This window comes from Lissotriton vulgaris, chromosome 3_1, assembly GCF_964263255.1.
Source record: "Lissotriton vulgaris chromosome 3_1, aLisVul1.2, whole genome shotgun sequence".
NCBI lineage: Eukaryota > Metazoa > Chordata > Amphibia > Caudata > Salamandridae > Lissotriton > Lissotriton vulgaris.
The window spans coordinates 1,112,194,015-1,112,212,787 of NC_141689.1; the positions used below are offsets into that span (position 1 = coordinate 1,112,194,015).

General features: G+C 40.6%; 1 protein-coding gene across 1 annotated transcript in view; it reads right to left on the bottom strand.

Annotated features, from left to right (window-relative positions):
* The window catches only part of BANK1 (B cell scaffold protein with ankyrin repeats 1), a 2,350,097-nt gene that overhangs the window by 1,418,891 nt on the left and 912,433 nt on the right, over nucleotides 1-18,773 (bottom strand). Inside the window, exon 6 of the mRNA XM_086961584.1 lies at nucleotides 18,422-18,542. Coding sequence (XP_086817710.1) covers nucleotides 18,422-18,542 — 121 coding nt within the window. The remainder of the gene's footprint in view (nucleotides 1-18,421; nucleotides 18,543-18,773) is intronic.

An 18,773-nucleotide genomic window follows, 5' to 3' on the forward strand; every position in this document is an offset into this window, starting at 1 on the left:
AGTCTCTCGGCTTCCCTACCTTGTGGATGACCACAATGGTGGCCAACCTCTGGTCAGGGGGAAGTAGGCCCTTCTCCCGCGCCTCCAGGAACATATTGCGCAAATGTGGGGAAACCACATCCGGTTTGATCTTATACAGTTCTACCGGAATGCCGTTGGGACCCGGCGTCTTGCCAGACCTCAATGAGCGGATTGCGAGTGCAACCTCATCCACGGATATGTCCCTGTCCAGATCGTCTCGATCCGCGTCCGATAAGCACGGGAGATCGATGTCAGAAAGGAAAGCAACCGAATCGGCCTCAGACCGGTCTGAGACAGAGGCATAAACGCCCCGAAAGTAATCTGAGAAGGACTCAGCAATGGCGCTCGGGTCAGTGACTAACACACCATCCTCTCCCAGTATCTCAGGGACGACGCGGCTGGCCCTTTCTTTCTTATCAAGCCAGGCCAGCAACTTCCCGGCTTTATCGCCAACGTTGTAAATCCGACCCTGCTGTTCCCTACCCAGGACGAGGGCAGCGTCAGTAGCCAGGTCACGGTACTCCGATTGTTTAAGGGAGAGGCTATGCAACAGGGCAGGCTCGGGACCCGCCTCTAATCGGGAGTCCAACTCCATGATCTCCGCCTCGACACGCACCATGTCGGCATCTCTGATTCTACGGGCCTCCGCTATAAGAGTAAAGGCCTCGCCCCGCAAGACAGTTTTAAAAGCCTCCCACAGAGTGGCAGCCGATGTAACCGACCCCACGTTCTCCGTGAAATAAAGGTCGATAGCCTTAGCCAGGAGACCACGGGTCTTGGGGTTCCGAAAGTACCACGGATTGACCACCACAGGTCGCTCCGACATGACGATATTAAAGTCAAATGAAACCCACAGCGGGGAATGGTCTGAAATGCCCCTCGCCAAAAAACGGGCCTCGGAGATCGCCGGTGCGTGAGCCGCCAGGGTGAGAACGTAGTCGATCCTGGAAAGGCCACCGTGAGCGCCAGAATGAAATGAATATTGGCTCTGGGTGGGATGCAGGAGTCTCCAACAATCGACCAGTCCCAGTGTCTCAAGAAAGGTGGGCAACCACAGTTGAGTTTTACGGAGGTCTCTAGGCGGATGTCTATCCAAGGATCCGGAGCAAACCGAGTTAAAATCACCCCCCACAATCAACAACCCTGCGGGCAGATTCAAAATGGCGCTACCAAGGTCTTGGAAGGTGTTATTCTGCAAACCCGGAGGAACATAAACCGAAACCAATGTCAGGGCACGCCCCTCCCAGCGCCCCGCAACAGTGGCGTACCGCCCCCTCTCGTCAACCATAGTGGAGTAAATCTCAAAAGGTAGGGACGTACGCACCATAACAACCGCCCCCCGGGACCCCGAAGAGAACCCCGAATGAGCCACCATTTCAAAACCCTTCCGATTGAGCGCTCTACACGTGTTCCCAACTAAATGCGTCTCCTGCAAGAGAACAATATCCAGCATATGTCTTTTAATCAACTGCAATACCACCCCTCTTTTAATACGATCACCCAAGCCATTGACATTCCAACAAAGAACTTGCAATTTCCTACCCCCATCATCATGTCCCAAATCCCACCAACCCCCAAAAGCCTCAACGACAAGTGAAACAGAGCAGAGCATACGACCCATTGCCTAAGAGATAGAAGAAGAAAACAAAGAGAACACACATAACCATCCCTAACACCACCCCCCACCCTGCACCCCTGCAGCAGACTAAAAAGCCCCCCCAACCAGCAGTGTGCCTGTCGCCCCATGAACTAACTACAAAAAAGACCCTAGAGGAGTAAGGAACCCCCGCAGTCCCCCCCTGCCACCCTCCATGTAATAATAGGATAAGCAAAAGTGCATCATCAGTCACAGTCGACGGGCACACCAACCGCTACAGACAGCGCGACAAGCACTATTCTTGAAGATCAGGGCCACCAGAGGCGCCTTCGGAGTGTTCCTCGTGTTCTTCTCGGCGGTGTGGCAAAGTGTCCAGCCAGTCACTCACAGACTCAGGCATGTCAAAGAACAGGGCTCGGCCATCACGCTCAACTCGCAGTTTAGCGGGGAACAGCATAGAGTACTTGAGCCCCAAGTCCCTGAGGCGCCGTTTCACCCCCGCAAAGCTTTGACGCTGTCTCTGAACGGCCCTGGTGAAGTCCGGGTAGAAGTTCACGTTAGCATTCTGGAACTTAAGAGGCCCATGTCGCCTCGAAGCCTGAAGAATCACGTCCCGATCCCTGAAATTGAATAGTCGGGCGATGATGGGTCTCGGCGCGACACCCGTCTTCGGAGGGCCGCCAGGTATTCTGTGGGCTCGTTCCACTGAGAAAAAGTGGCTGAGTCCGGCTGGTGCGAGATGGGTCTTCACCAAGTCCTCCACAAAGAGATCGACAGCCGCTTCCTCCGCACCCTCCGGTATTCCAATAATGCGCATGTTCTGCCGCCTGGCACGTCCTTCAAAGTCCTCCAGCCGTCTTGAGAACTGGTCATTAACTGAGCTCAGGGTGCGGACCTCCACTTGCAGGTCCGAGACATCAGTCGTGAGGCTGGAGGTCTTGATGTCGAGGGATTTTACTCGATCGTTAGTTTTGCCCAAGTCGGCCCTGATCAGGTTGAGGTCGATGGCCAGGGTGTCCACCTTGTGTGCCAGGACCTCGTGCTGTTTATGCATCTCAGTCCTGATGCTTGTAATGGCCCCCATGATGTCCCTTAATGTGGGCTCCGACCCTTCGGGCGAGCCCGTGCGTACGGAGTCCTTAGATTGAGCCACTACAGAAGGCGAGGTCCTTTGTTGGGCATATCGGTCAATCTTATTTGTCTGGGGTTGGATTGTCTTCCTGCTACCCCGGTTCACCGTCCTGTCGGGGTCACCCCTGCCGGCCATGATGGGTTCGGAGAGAACAAAGGGCGACACAGCGAGGACACAGTAGGCACTTGTGTAGGCACGAGGTGTAGCTTCCACGAGGGCCAAGTCAGCAATAGGCAACTCCGCAGCTACGTACACTCCGCCAGCAGAAACCGGAGATGCTCGCTTCGCATATCAGTCATGTTTCGCGTCGTCTCGATCACCAGCCGCCCACGGGACAATGGCGCATCCCTGGCACAAAGTTCAACACAACATAACTTTGCCTAGAAATGTCGGATTTGGAAGCGGAAAGCGGTTCCCGCGTCCGTGACCATTCGCCAATTGGAATCCACAGCTGTGGAACAGGATTTCCTCCAGGATATTTGCGGAGGGTCGGAGGGTCCGCGGAGCTCCGAGCCTATGCGGCCATCTTGCTTGCCCGCGAAGCTCCTCCCCGAATGTCCTGTTTTTAGTAATTATCTCCAAATGTTGAATGATGAAATAGAGCAAGAAGCGACAATTGCAGCGGAGATTGCTAGAGATAGTTCACAAGGTAGTCAAAGTTCGGCTTCATTAAGTCAAGATCCACTGGGACAACCAATTATCCAAAATGAAGCAGCCACCGCCATGGATGAGGTGGAAAGAGCAATGCAGCAAGGTCAAGAGGAAGTAATCGACTTAGAAGAATTAAAGAAGCAGTTTAATGTTGAGCAAAGACAGATATATGATGAAGTGACAGAGCACATTGAGCATGGCTTTCGTCATGAGAGAAAAGATTGCTCATGTATGTCATTTGAACCTATTCGATTATATGTAAGTGGAGAAGCTGGGACTGGTAAAAGTTTCCTAATTAAAGGAATTACTACATATTTACAGCAAACAACTCAGTCAACACTGTCGTGTGTTGTTACTGCTCCAACTGGATTGGCAGCACATAATATCAAAGGTGTTACTTTACATCGTTTACTGATGCTGCCAGTTGAACATGAAAATAAATTACAATATCAGAAGCTATCTGGAGAAGCTTGTTTTGAAGTTTCTAGAGTCCTTAAAAAAATGAAACTTCTTATTATTGATGAAGTAAGCATGGTATCCAATTTAATGCTTGCTTTTGTGCATTTAAGAATGCAACAGACACTTAAGACAGAGTATGATGTGTTATTTGGAGGTAAACATGTCATAGTTTTTGGAGATCTACTGCAGCTAACTCCTGTGAAAGGACAACCTGTATTTGAAACTGTTACACATGAGGAGACCAGAAAGTGCCTGGGCAGTATTGGAAATGTAAATATATGGTCACATTTCAAATATACTGAACTGATTCAAAATATGCGACAGGCAAAGGATACTAAATATAGAAATATTCTTCAAGATATTAGGATTGGAAAACTAACTGAAGATGCGAAACACACTCTACGAACCCGATTACTTTCCAAGCTGTTTCCTAATGAAGATAATGTACCTGAGAAAATATATAGTAAAGAGGTAGCAGATAAGTCAGTGATATGCTTGATGCCAACTCTGAAAGAATGTTCAGTTTTTAATGAGAAAATGTTGAATTTAGAAAATCAAGAAATTAAGAAACTGGAAGCTAAAGATAGAATAGAGCATGAAGGTAGTACTATTGTTTTGTCTGAAAAGTTGAAGTTAAAATTGGATTCTCTTCAAAAAACTATATCTAAAACTGCTGGTTTAGAGAAAAATCTGTATGTATGTTTAAATTGTCGGATAATTTTAAGGAGAAATTTACATGTAGAAAGAGGATTGGTAAATGGAGCAATGGGTAATGTTGTGGGTTTTGTCAATTATACAAATAGAGATGAGATTGAATTTTTGAGAATAAAATTTGATGGAATTGAGGAAGTTCAACAAATTAGTCGATGTTCAACTCGTTTTTTGCTTGTGAAAGACTTATATGTCCGTCGTAAGCAATTTCCAATTTGTTTGGCATATGCAGTGACTATACATAAATCTCAAGGTTTAAGTGTAGATTGTGCTTTGGTAAATATTGGAAGCACTGTATTCAAAGAGGGTATGGCGTATGTTGCTTTATCACGAGTTAGAACTTTATGTGGACTTTATCTAATTGATTATGATGAGACAAAGATTAGTGCAGATTTAAATTGTGTGAAGGAGTATAATAGGTTAAGAAGAGAATATGCTCCAAGTTTACCTCAATATCCTTTAATTGAAAGGCGTATAGTTGGTCAGAAAAGGAAAAATGAGGACAAATGTGCTGAAGTAGTCGAGAAACGACGAAAAAAAGATGTAGCTGTTGTTGGTAGCCGTAGCAAAACTGTTAGTATTGAAGAGATTGTTGGATTCAAGTTTGAAAATAGGTCTGGTGGCAACTGCTATGCAAATGTAGTAGTTAATGTTGTTTTCTTTCTGAAAAATGTTAAGGAACAGATTATAGAAAATCAGGAGCAAACATTTTGCTATTCTTTAAATTCTATATTTGAAATATGTAGTAGTGGTGATAGTGAAGTAGCAAGTGTTTCAGAACTAAGGAATGTTTTAGACATATGTGCAGGAGTAAATCAATTTTCTCAGAATATTCAGCAAGATTGTCAGGAATTTATCATGTATATGTTTACAGTTTTGGAAGATGAAGGTGTAGATATTGATAGTCTTTTTGGCCTTTCTTATAAATGGGAACATAAGTGTGATAATTGCTCATTTTTAAGTAGTACTGAGATACACAATGAAAGATTTTTATATTTGACATTACCAGACTGCAAAGAAGTGCCTTTTAATAAACTAGTTAAAGATGCGCATCAGAACATGGTCTGTTCTCAATGCAAGTCTGAAATGTTATCAACTTTATTTATCCATAGATACGGACAATATGTAATTTTAATGTTTCAACGATGCAGAGCTGATGGGAGTAAATTGTCAACTTTAATTAAAAATGTTGTGGCTTCTCAAGTTTCCATTTCTAGAAGAACATTTGTAACTGTAGCCATTATTTTTCATGAAGGGCCTTCTACATCATCAGGACATTATACAGCTTATTTGAAGTGTGCTAGTGGCTGGACGCTTTGCAATGATAGCCAATTGACTTTTAAAAAACGTTTGCCTTTTGCCTTAACTAACTCTTATCTGTTATTTTTGGAACCCAAATTTCAGTAGAATGACTTGCTGTAGGAAGATGTATACTGTAAAGATCTGAAACTTACTAGTTTACAAATATCATGTGACTGAGGGTGTACAAATCTATAAATGAAATTTGTGTTTGGCATAGTGATAACATCAGGTACAAATTTACTTAATGTTTGATGGTATAAAACATGTTACAAATTTTAATTGTAAAGGTTCAGAAAACAATAGATAAGACTAAGATTAAATAATTTCAGAAAAAAACTACTTAACTCATAGTATTTGGCCACGTGGAAAAATATGAGAGAAGAAAATGAGTACTTTAGATAATTATTTTAAAACTTATATGGACGCAAGTTTTTGGGAGAGGTATTTAAAAGATAATGAGTTAGCTTATACAATTTGGCCACGCGGAAAGGTATGAGAGAAGAAACTGTGTCCTTCAAATAGATTTTTTATAGGAGATACTTGCACGGGGCTTTGTTGAGATATCTTGAAAAATAAGTGGTATACTTTAATTAGTTTGGAACTGTGGAAGATGTAGTGTGCTTACTCAAGAAATTGCGAATTTGAGGAAAACATTTAAGACATGTTTTTTTCAGGTATTTATAATATGTATGCAGATTTTGTATGGGTTTTTTAAACACAATCATTTTGATTGTGTTTTTTTTTCCCAGCTGTTATATGATGATTAATATTGAAATCACTCTTCTTAGTGAAAATCAATGTATTCTGAGGACAGCAAAAATAAACCATTTAATATGTTGTTTGACTTATTTTGTTACATTGCATTCAGAAATATGTATTATAACAGATTTTTTTTTACTGTCCTCCACAGATATTATATTTATAAGGTAAGTTCAACTAATAATATCCGAGAGTTTTCTCTGCATCTCTCTTATTGTCTCCTATTGTTTTTTCTTTAATAAAATGTACTTTATAATCTTATTTTTAATTTTCTTCCACAGGTACTACGTTTTAAAAAGAAATTTACTTTATTTTTTTATTTTTTTTTAGGTAAGTATATAAAATAAAGAAACTTTTACATCATTGTGTTATTTCTTTGTCTATCCTCGTTAAAGCAATGTCATGTTTTATATAAACACTTCCACATAGGATTGGGTGCATTGTTATAAGGCATGCTTTAAAAGTGATTTAATAAAATGAGCGACATTTCAGTGAGTGAGTTTAGCAATACTGATATATGAAAATATTCTGGAAAATGATATTAAATGTTACATGGTGTTCTTTGCAGGACTTTAAATCCTGTGTTGCAGTGGTAATTCTGCCTCAGGATTAGGGGGCTGGGGGGCTGAGTGGCACTTGTATGTTCATGATAGAGCTACTCCTTTCCGAGCCATGGTTGAGGTGTGTTCATGATAGAGTGGTTCCGTCATGGTTCTGCTTAGTCAATAGAACGTGTCATGGAAGCGCAATGTTAGTGTTGTGCAAGCACAGCGGCAAGTCCATTACAAATGTCGTCCGTCCTGAGGACAGCTGAGGCAATGCTCGTGATGGAGCGGCTTTGTGATGAGTATGGAAGGATTTAACAGCTGTTAAAAAAACCTGAGGGGTCTCTATAAAGAGAGTGTTGGTTGTAATTTAAAGGGTACTTTAAAACAGATTGTGACAGCTTTATGTTGACGTTGCGTCTCTTTGCGCTAGAATTTCGTCACTTTATTTTTTATAATGACAGTGGAAATAATGTATCATATATACAACATTAATGAATCTAGGAGATATGTGACATTCTAAAGCCCTGTATCATAAAGAAGTGTTCCTCTGAAGTAATGCGTCTTGAAAGTGGCTGACTGTAATCCATGAGATTTTACTCAGTGACTTTCAGGCCCATGCTGTTTCAAAACTGTGCATGTGCTTGAAGCAGGCGTAGGTCTTGACGCAGCAATTTGAATATAGGGGTATATTGTCAAGGGGGTTTATCTCTATTTTTTGGCTTTAAAAGCCAAGAAAGCAGAGATAAAATTATCTCCCTATTACCTAGCTGCCGCTAACACCAGTTAGCGACAGCTAGTAGGAGATAGCGACCATCTTGGGCCCCACTTTGCATGTCAGTTGTATTTATCACTAATGAGATGCAAAGTGGGTGTGCCAAGATGTTAGCGACTGAAAACAGTCACTAACATCGCTATCTCCTATTACTAGCTTTTGGAGATATTTGCGCTAAGCGGGAATATCTCTAAAAGCTAACACCTGCCCTGAGCAGTTCTTAGCCATCTTATCCAATGGGAGGTGGATAACATGGCTAACAGCATTAGCTCGCTATTGCATGAATAATGCTGACTTTTCAGCGATATTCATGCTTTGCAACGATTTTTACCGCATTTGCGTTAAACCTTGTTAATACCAAGGTTTATTTGCGGTAAAAATCGCCGCAGCGCTGCGGTAAATTTTTGTCTCTAACCAAGCAATAGCGATAATTATTGCTATTGCTTGATAATATGCCCAAAGTGCACTGGTAAGCCTTGCTGTAGCTGCATTACATTTGCCATACAACTCTAGTAATGTATTATTTTTTCTGCACAGATATGTTACGCATGTATGCTGTCTTTGTGCCATGGTGCACCTCATTTTAAATGTGGCACACCATGGGTTACGGAGCACTAGCATACTGTGGTGCACATTAACTGGTGGATATCTGGGTATGAAGTAGTTAACATAAATCTGCCCTATATGTTAGAAATCTGCATTTAGTAGAGTTTTCGGCCTTTGCAGTGTTATGTTTTTTCTGTTATTCTATGTAGATATATAATGTTGCAAGATTTTTCTCACGAAAAAGAAGGCATGAGTATTGGATTTGTGAATGATTGCAAGATTCTTCAAATAAAAAAGCAAGAACCATGGCATTGTTTAATATAGTATTATAAATACTTATCTTTAACAATGATGAGAGAGTGAAAAAAGGTTAACCTTATGTTTTAAAGTTAATCACAGGCTTCTTTACAGGAAGTGTTCTGTATGATTGTGGCGTGGGTGTTTCCCTTTTTTATACCTAACAGAATGCATTCTGTATGCTGTAGCAGGAGGACTACTACATACTTGAATATTCTTCAGTGCTTATTTTCGTTGAGACCGTCACAGAAGTTCAATGGATCCGAGACGCTGTTCTTGTGGATCTTCGCGACTGCCAAGCCGCTGTAGCAGTGGGAGTGAGGCCTCTCCAAGGGGCGCAGCGCAGCTCCTTTTGATGTTTACAATTGCAGATAGCAGGGTAGAGATGTCCGTGGAATTTATGGATGCTTAGTCACAGTAGAGTGTGCGCGGCGCCCCTAGCACCTCATTACGACACACAGGGGAGCCGCGTTGCACAGTTGGAGAATCAGAGACTTAGGAGATAAACCTTTATAATAGCAAGGGCTCTAAGCGATAAAAATCGCCCGTTCTCTGCGTTAAAAAATATCACCGCTATCGGTGGTATTTTCCACGGTGTTAGTGCTTGAAGATGAATGGGAACATATATGTGAAAGAAAATCCTGTAACAGGCTCAGTATTTCACATTATCGCGTGAAAACAAAAGTTGTTTTCACACAGTAATGTGTCCCTTGTAATTAAGGGACGGGGTGGATCTAGTTTTATTTACTACACTGTTATGTTAACGATGTCGAATGTTTGATAAAAGGAGGGTTTAAAAGTTTTCCGATAAACTTTTTCTCCAGGAAAGTGGGTGGAGTGTTCCGTGTAAATTGGAGAATAGAAACTACTAAGAACCAATTGGAAGTGTTGGTTTCAAGTCACATGACTTCACATGCACATCTTAGGATGTGTACGCGGTGACAGTATCTGGTCACGTACGTCATTTAGAAGTAGCGGTCTAATTCAGCGTAGTTTTAAAACGTGAAAAGAAGTAAATCCAAACAAATCCGGATTTTGTATATCTTCTAAGCTCGATTCAAGCATACAATTAATAAACTATAAAACCTTTTATATTTCTTAAAAAAAATACATAGGTGCGTACATCCAGTCACGCACGAAAGTTTAAAAAGACATTCGGTTATATTTAATTAAAATTTTGATAATAACAAAAAATAAGCCTAGGTTTAGTCTTTTTCACGTACTATAAGTTCTTTGATGGGTCGATGGAGAAATTCAATAGCTTCAAATCGCAAACCTCCCACAAAATATATAGGTGGGTGCGCGTACCCGGTCGCGCATAAAAAAGGCGGCGATAAATTCCCTTTATATTATGCTCTTGGAGCTCGTTTTGGTACAAAGAGTTAATTCTGAAAAGATTTTTTTTTTTTTTTTTTTTTTTGGGAAACAAGTGTTATGTTGCTTTTGATTTTTTAAACTTGCAACGACATTTTTAAGTATGTCATACCATCAAAATGAAATGAAGAAATGTATCTTTTCTTGGGGCATTTATGACTCTCAATTTTGAGTTTAATAAGAATGAGGCTCTGCTCTCCGTACAAAAGAATTTCTCCACACTCGTTGCATTTCATGTGCACCTTCGCAAGATATGGTCTCAAGTCCATCTCAGCACTCGATGGAGATACAGGTCGTCCACCAGAAGATGTGCTGGCCACCTCTGATGGTAATAGCGTGGCCAGGGCTCTTGTCGATGCTTTTGCATAATGCTCAGGGTGCCTTTGTTTGACATGCCGCTGCATGGTATGTATGGAAAAGGAATATTTTTTACTTGGATTTCCCCTTGAGAGCTCCGATTTGCATATCGTGCAGGTTACTTTTGGCGCATTCACTTTCTTTTGATCTTCAGGATAAGTGAAAAATTGCCAAATGAAAGATTCCTTTTTTCTTCTTAAAGGTGGTCGCTCATTTTCTTCAGATTTGGAAGATGAATGCGGAACGGCAGCCATTTCAGCAAAGTCTTCCGGAAGATGTTCGACGTTGTTCTCTCTTGAGAGTAGAAAAGAAAGTGAGGGAAGTGGGTGGAGTGCTTCGTGTAAATTCCAGAATAGAAACTACTAAGAACCAATTGGAAGTGTTGTTTTCAAGTCACATGACTTCACATGCGCGTCTCAGGTCCTGTACGCGATGATACTATCTAGTCACGTACGTTATTTTGAAGTAGCGGTGTAATTCAGCGAAGTTTCAAAACGTGAAAAGGAGTCAATCCAAGCAAATCCGGATTTTGTATATCTTTTAAGCTCGATTCAAGTATACAATTATTAAACTATAAAACCTTTTATATTTCTTTAAAAAAATACAAAGGTGTGTACATCCAGTCTCGTACAAAGCTTAAAAAGACATTTGGTTTTATTTAATGAAAATGTTGATAATAATACAAAATTAGCCTAGGTTTAGTCTCTTTCATGTACTATAAGTTCTTTGAAGGGTCTATGAAGAAATTCAATAGGCTCAAATTGCAAACTTTTCACGAAATATATAGGTGGGTGCGCGCACCCGGTCGCGCACTAAAAGAAAGCGGCGATAAACTTTCCTTTATAATATGCTCTTGGAGCTCGTTTTGGTACTAAGAGTTAGTTCTGAAAAGAACTTTTTTCTTTTTTTTGGAAACAAGTGTTATGTTGCTTTTGATTTTTTAAACTTGCAACGACATTTTTAAGTATGTCATACCATCAAAATGAAATGAAGAAATTTATCTTTTCTCGGAGCATTTATGACTCTCAATTTTGAGTTTAATTAGAATAAGGCTCTGCTCTCCGTATAGAAGAATTTCTCCACAGTCGTTGCATTTCATGTGCACCTTCGCAAGATATGGTCTCAAGTCCATCTCAGCACTCGATGGAGATACAGGTCGTCCTGCAGAAGATGTGCTGGCCACTTCTGATGGTAATAGCGTGGCCAGAGCTCTTGTCGATGCCTTTGCAAACTCTATAGGGTGCCTTTGTTTGACATGCCGCTTCATGGTATGTATGGAAAAGGAATATTTTTTCGTTGGATTTCCTCTTGAGAGCTCCGATTTGCAGGTTACTTTTGGCGCATTCACTTTCTTTTCATCTTCAGGATAAGTGAAAAATTGCCAAATGAAAGATTCCTTTTTTCTTCTTAAAGGTAGTCGCTCATTTTCTTCCGATTCGGAAGATGAATGCGGAGTGGCAGCCATTTCAGCAAAGTCTTCGGAAAAATGTTGGACGTTGTTCTTTCTTGAGAGTAGAAAAGATAGTGAGGGAAGTGGGTGGAGTGCTGCGTGTAAATTCCAGAATAGAAACTACTAAGAACCAATTGGAAGTGTTCTTTTCAAGTCACATGACTTCACATGCGCAAAACCAATGAAATTCCCCCGTTATAGTTACTTCAGCTAACTATAACTCGCGCGCCCGCAATGCACTGCTGATGATGTTACATATTACATCACTCATCACATGGTTAGTGACATTACTCTTGATATCACTGATAATATCTAGTATCTGACATATGCTGCCTACAACATATAGGAATAGTATGTCACTGACTCTTGCATGTATGGAATATGTAAAATCTCCTAATGTAGCATATTAACACTTAGACACTGAGACACTTTTGGTAATAATAAAGAAACAATAACCTATATAGATATAATGTATCAGTGATAAAGCTACTTATCAACACATTTAGCCACTAAAATAGAAACTGATAGACAGACACAGATAGGTATATATTTAAATATTACTCAGTAACACATGTACTCATTAAGATATATTTAATCAGTCAGTTATAGAATCTATTTGTCACCCAAAAAGCAACCGTTTATACACCTGGGCCTAGATGTATCAAGCCATTTGCGATTCTTTAAGGCCGAAATTCGCAGAATTTCGGCCTTAAGGAATCGCAAACGGACATTTAGCATCTTTTGGGATGTATCAGAAATTAGCAAAATAAGGAATCGCAAAAAATTGCGATTCCTTATTTTGCTTATGCATTTAAGGAATCGCAATTTTGCGATTCCTTAAATGGCATGTATGAAACTTTTTTAAATTGCGAATTCGGGTTAAGGACTCGCAAATTAACACCAATTTGAGGTTCGTGTTAATTTGCGAAATCCTTTTAAAAAACAAAATATGACTATTTTGAAGGTGGCATGTGACACACATACATGCCCATAGGGCATGTATGTGTGCCATATGCACACACATGTAAGTTTCAGGGGTGCAGCAGGGTGTCCATGAGACACCCCTGCACCCTTGAAATAATTCTCAAATTGCGATTAGCAAATTGCTAATTCGGCAATTTGAGAATTACTGCACAATCATTCCTGGCCCATAGAAATGAATGGGAAATTATTCCTTAATTGCGATTAGCAATTTGCTAATCGCAATTAAGGAATTTTAAGGAATCGCTAAAAAATAGCGAAATTCTACATACATACATATAAATAAGATATCAAGGTTTGCAAAAAGAGATGCTATGGTGGGGCAAGGGGGTCATAAATATGGCCCAATATTTCTTTCATATGTTATTTTGGTTACTATATTATGGCTTAATATCCTCTGATGTTCCATTACTTATACTCTAACAGTCAAAGTAGTTGAAACAATAGAACTTTATTTTCACTGATATTTTTTGCTTCACTTTGAAAATAACACAGCTACACAAGTAGTGAATCTTTATACACAAATGTTTGAAAAAACTCATGGGGAGGTCTATAGTTTGCGGATGGGTGTGGGTAGTGGTGGTCATCCGAGTGATAATCGGCTTATGAGCAGCAATCCTTAGTAGACCTTCTGCCCAAAAGCCCATAATTTGGAGACTCTGTCCACCAGAGGACTGTAGATCTAAAGTCAGTGTGTCAACAGAAAGATATTACAGGTGAACCACACACAGAGATCAAAATGGGGCACAATTAGATGCACAATAATCAAGGACCCTGCACCTAAACTGACTAGGGTTGTTAAACTCAAAAGATACACCATCAGCAAGGGGGCACCTCATGATGCATGAGTGCTCAATACTACTAAATCATCCACATGAAAAGTCATGAGCAACAATGCATTGAAATATGTGGAACCCACTGTGCCCTAAACAGTTATGTGATGCTACAGACACAATGTAGGCCAGCCTAAAACATTGAAGCCTTTAATGCCATCCTTAAAAGAGACACTCAATGCAATGGCATGATAAGACCCACCTAAACAAGCAGAGAATCAAAATGATGGAACTGCAGATAAACTAGATGATATCTCATCAGCAACAGTGTAGGCATGTGCGTCACTGGCATCAAGGATTGACATGGTATCTGTCAACCTCAGCCGGCTCCATATGACCAGCAGAAGATATTCAACAGAGTTGTGGATTTTGAAGCAACCTTCAAAAAAATGTCTCCACTAATACAGGACTTGTAAAGGCAGATGTGGAGATGCAGGAACATATTTACTACCAGGAATGCATGGCAAAGGAAGAGGTGTTACGTTCCAGATGAAGCAACTTGAAATGTGTCCCTTTTAACCAGGACACAATCGCAACCAGTTGTGGCCTAACAGTTACATTGCAGACACAACCACAATCTGATGCAACTAGTACTCCAAAACATACCCTTAAAAATCCAAGGCACCAAGATGTTTCTTTCTCAGGCAAAAGAACATTGGTTCAACAGTACGGCAAATTCAGTCCTAGTAGTAAAAAGAGTCCTCCGATGGCTGAACTTAAAATACATTGCTCCTATTTCCTGACAAGTTGAAGGTACTGCATGGGAAAATCTCGCACTTCTTCATTGACTCAAATGAGACAAGAGAATGGTCAGACAAACTGGCCATGGCCATGGACCATGGCCTGAAAGCAGAAAAGATACAAAACAGAGGACCTGCACATATTTACAGAAGAACATACCATAGCCAACCACAGAGAACACTGACACCGGTTGCAACAAGGCAATCATAGCTATCTAAGGCCATCTAAGACTCCTCGGTGGATAACACAGTGACCACGAACATGAAGAAGCCTTAGACAGAGGTTCATTCTCCCCACTTATTGTCATACCCATGCCAAAGGACGCACTTGGATAGGAGGCACAGCAACTATAGGAATAGTGAACAGATACCATTATCTCAGTGAGAAAGGTTAAAACAGAGAATGCTGTTCAAGACTGCCCGATTTTGGTGGAATGCCAATAGACATGGTTGTAAGACTGGAAACACACGTGAGTAAAAGCACCTACCTATGTATTTGCAGTTGTCTAGGAGGCTGACAAAGAAAAAGTATGATATGGTTAATAGAGGTTGAGCCCGAACAGATTGGAACTGAGCCTTGAGGATTAGTCTGTTAAAGTCAATATGCTGTGAGACAGCATGGAGTACAGGTCATGAATAGTCAGAGGATGGTCAAGGTGAGGACCCGGGGCAAAGGGTATATGCTACATCTATCTCCAATGTTCTGTGTCACTACTCACCTTGCATATTGATGCATGAATGGAATAGTAAGTATGGAATGTCAGTTGCCAAGAAGCCCATGCTCTTAGGGAAGTGTCCGATTAACCTACTTACATCTTTCTCTTGAAGAGTATATGGAACTTACACAATAAAGATGGCTCCTACCTGAACTAGTGGTGTCTGTGTTATTCGGTACGTGGATGCGTAGATTAACATTTTGCATCCATGCTTGTATGAGAATGGCATCATCAGGGGTGATCCATTGCCAAAATGTGACTGTACGGGACATTTGGAGAGCTGGTGAGGATCTGGGCAGAACACAGTGTGTGTCTCTGTTCCTAGTGCACCTTTCTACTTCCTTATACTTATCCATGTACAACTCCAAGTGTTATCTATATAGTTCCTAAAGAGCCTAGAGAAAACTTGTAGTCTCCAGCGTGTTTCTATGGCTTGCAGCCTCTTATTTATATTACAACAGGCTGACCATAGAGAAGTGACAGAGTACCTGAGGCTGTTTGACCATAAACAGTATCTGCATGGACAACAGACCGAAGGAGGCAAAGCAGGCCACTTACTGGCCTGGATTCTGAACACAAGGAAAACACATACCCACATACCAAAAAAGGTATACTATCCTCTTGTGTAGCTACAGACTTGTTTTCATATCAACCAGTAACATCTATGTTTTTCCTCCTTTTGTCATGATCTCCACATGCCTTGCTCAAATTCATAGATGGAAGTCCTTGGTGGTTCTCACTTCCCCACTCTGGAAAGGCTCAGAAATAATTCCAATATTTCCTTAAAATGTACATAGAACCTCCTGCATTGTGCTTTAGAAGTGGAATGGTCAGTTCTGGAACTTGGTCAGGGAAGGTCCAGGTTTGTTCAGTTGGGACCTGAGGCTGCCCTGGGATGGTTGGTGAAACTAGATCTGGAATAAAGATATTCTTACTCAACTTCTGGGTCATCATTTTATGAGAAGAAACAGAACACATTGCTTCTATTTCACCCTTACGTTACCCTAAGATCCCCACTTCAAAAATCACAATCTGATCCTGTACCCCAATCTACAGTGCTGGCTTTGAATCTTTCTGTTAATATTGGTCACTGGCAGGCATTTTAAAATCAGCTGAAAGCCTCGTTAAATATTCCTGGGCCCTGGCTACATTCAAATCATACAAGACAGCTTGGCTTGCTTGGGTGTTGGTTGGTGAGTGAAAAGGAATTGCTATCTAGTTTAAGAAAATAACACTTTACTTCTGAATAGTGTAGATTCACTGGTATCTCAGGACAAATCCTACAGTACTGTTAATGGCTGGAAATGAGATATTCTGCTAACCCTGAGCTTTTTGAGGACAGATTACTATGGTGAGATCACTTAGGGACTGATATAGTTTTCAGCAGACAGGTTACCCCGTCACAACAGTGACGGATATCCCATCTGCCGAAATATAAATCCCATAGGATATTATGGGGTTTATATTTCCGTGGATGGGATATCCATCACCGTTGTGATGGAGTGACCTGTCTGTCAAAATCTTAATCAGGCATTTATTCTGTAAATTGCAGCTGGATACCAGATATCACACCCACTAAAACCTGCTATTTCTTCTCATGGGTTGTGAAACAAGATCTGGAGTTGTTCTAAACATAGCCCGACAATGATTCCCTATCATTGCAAAACTAACCTCACTAATCTGCTTGATTTCCCTTAGAAGATATTTAGAATGAAAAAGCTCTATGTGAGACAGTATTTCCATTCAGCGGTGTACTTTTCTCTTACCAGATGCATGAAGAACGCCTCCACTACTGCTGAAAATCTTTATTTTCTTTCTCCAAAGCTGTGGGTAGCTTGGCCTTGAAGTATATATAAACTAATGTCTGCTAATTTCAGAACATCCTTTCCTCATTTGTTCATTTCTTTAAAAAAACATACTGGTACAAATACAGGTACTTCAAACAATCATAATGTGAGCCACTGGTCTTGTAATAAAATGCACATTTTCCTGGCTAGAATAACAAAGGAAAGTCCTGAATTTATTTAGGATACAAAAGAAAATATTATCCCACCACTGTCTATATCTTGTCAGATGTTTTTCCCTCCTTATTAAATTTACTAAATTACAAATATTCTTGATTCTTTCTTGCAGTTTTCAATGCCATAACTCCTTGCTCTTCCCAAGGATTCATATCAACATGAGGCATGTGAATTTCAAGCATCCAGGTGCCTGGTTATTCCCGCTAAGTCGCCTGAGGATTTGAAAAAATGTGTTCTGTGAGGTTTCGAAATAAATTGTTCTGGGTTTCCTTTAATATTGTTCTTCCATTTTATTCAGGGGGTGTAATTGTCTTCACATCAAGACGAGGCTGTTAGTTACTAGTGACTTATATTAAAAATATATAATTATGACTGATTGGTGGTTTTACTTCCACCCAAACTATAATGTATGACCCAGGCTTTGCTGGGAAGTGTAGCTTTCTGTGATTCGTGACTTCTACACAATAAGTAGCAGGTTACATTAGCATGACATTTGCCTCTTTGTCTTTAATAGAATTAGGACTTTCCTTTGCTATTCTCGTTAGAAAAATCTGCATTGTTCTACTGAAATATAAAGACTATTATTGCAAAATGTCTGTATCGTGCTATATGTTGCTGGAATGTTTTTAAGTTAGTTTCTATATTTTAAATTTCAGTTTGTACCATTTTATGACATATAGGGGCATATTATCAAGCACGGAGTTAAAATTATCGCCATTTTAGTGGCAGAAAACTGCAGCTAAAGCGGCGATAATGGGCTTGATAATATGCCCTTGAGGATTCACAAAGAAGCCCATGTTCACACCAGAACATGGGCTTGTATGGGAATTCTCAAGGGCATATTATCAAGCCCATTATCCCCGCTTTAGCTGCAGTTTTCTGCCGCCAAAACGGCGATAATTTTAACGCCGTTTCTTGATAATATGCCCCATATTGTCCAGAATAAATTGAATTATCCTTACGATGAATAAGTATGTACATAACATGAAAAAATAAATTATATGCCACCTCTAAATGTGATTTGAGACTTGACCAAACTTCTGTCTCCACTTGACAAAGATGACAGCACACATTGAAACATTTGAAATATCACAGTAATTTCTACTTCATGAATCTGAAGCAGCATGAAGAAATGTGCAGAATGAACAACTCACTGTCTTGGTTTTGGATCACAGCATCTTCAAGAAAGTTGCTGACTTCACCTTCAGGCATTTTACCCCGCAGAGAATTGGTCAATATGTCATCAAGCTTCTCTTGTGAATCAACATTAAAAGCCTGCATTGAAAAGACCGAATATATTTCAGTAAAATCAAATGTTAGATAAATTACCAACAAATGAGGAGAGCAGGATATCCAACGGGCAGAAGCAGTTACCCATGCGAAGCCGGGATTTAAGCTATCTCAATTAAAGTGCACAGTGACATAAAATGTAGCGTTGAACACTTTCTACCTGTCTCAAATAAAGACATTGCATCTCCTTAATGAGCCCTTCTCTTGACCTAGCTA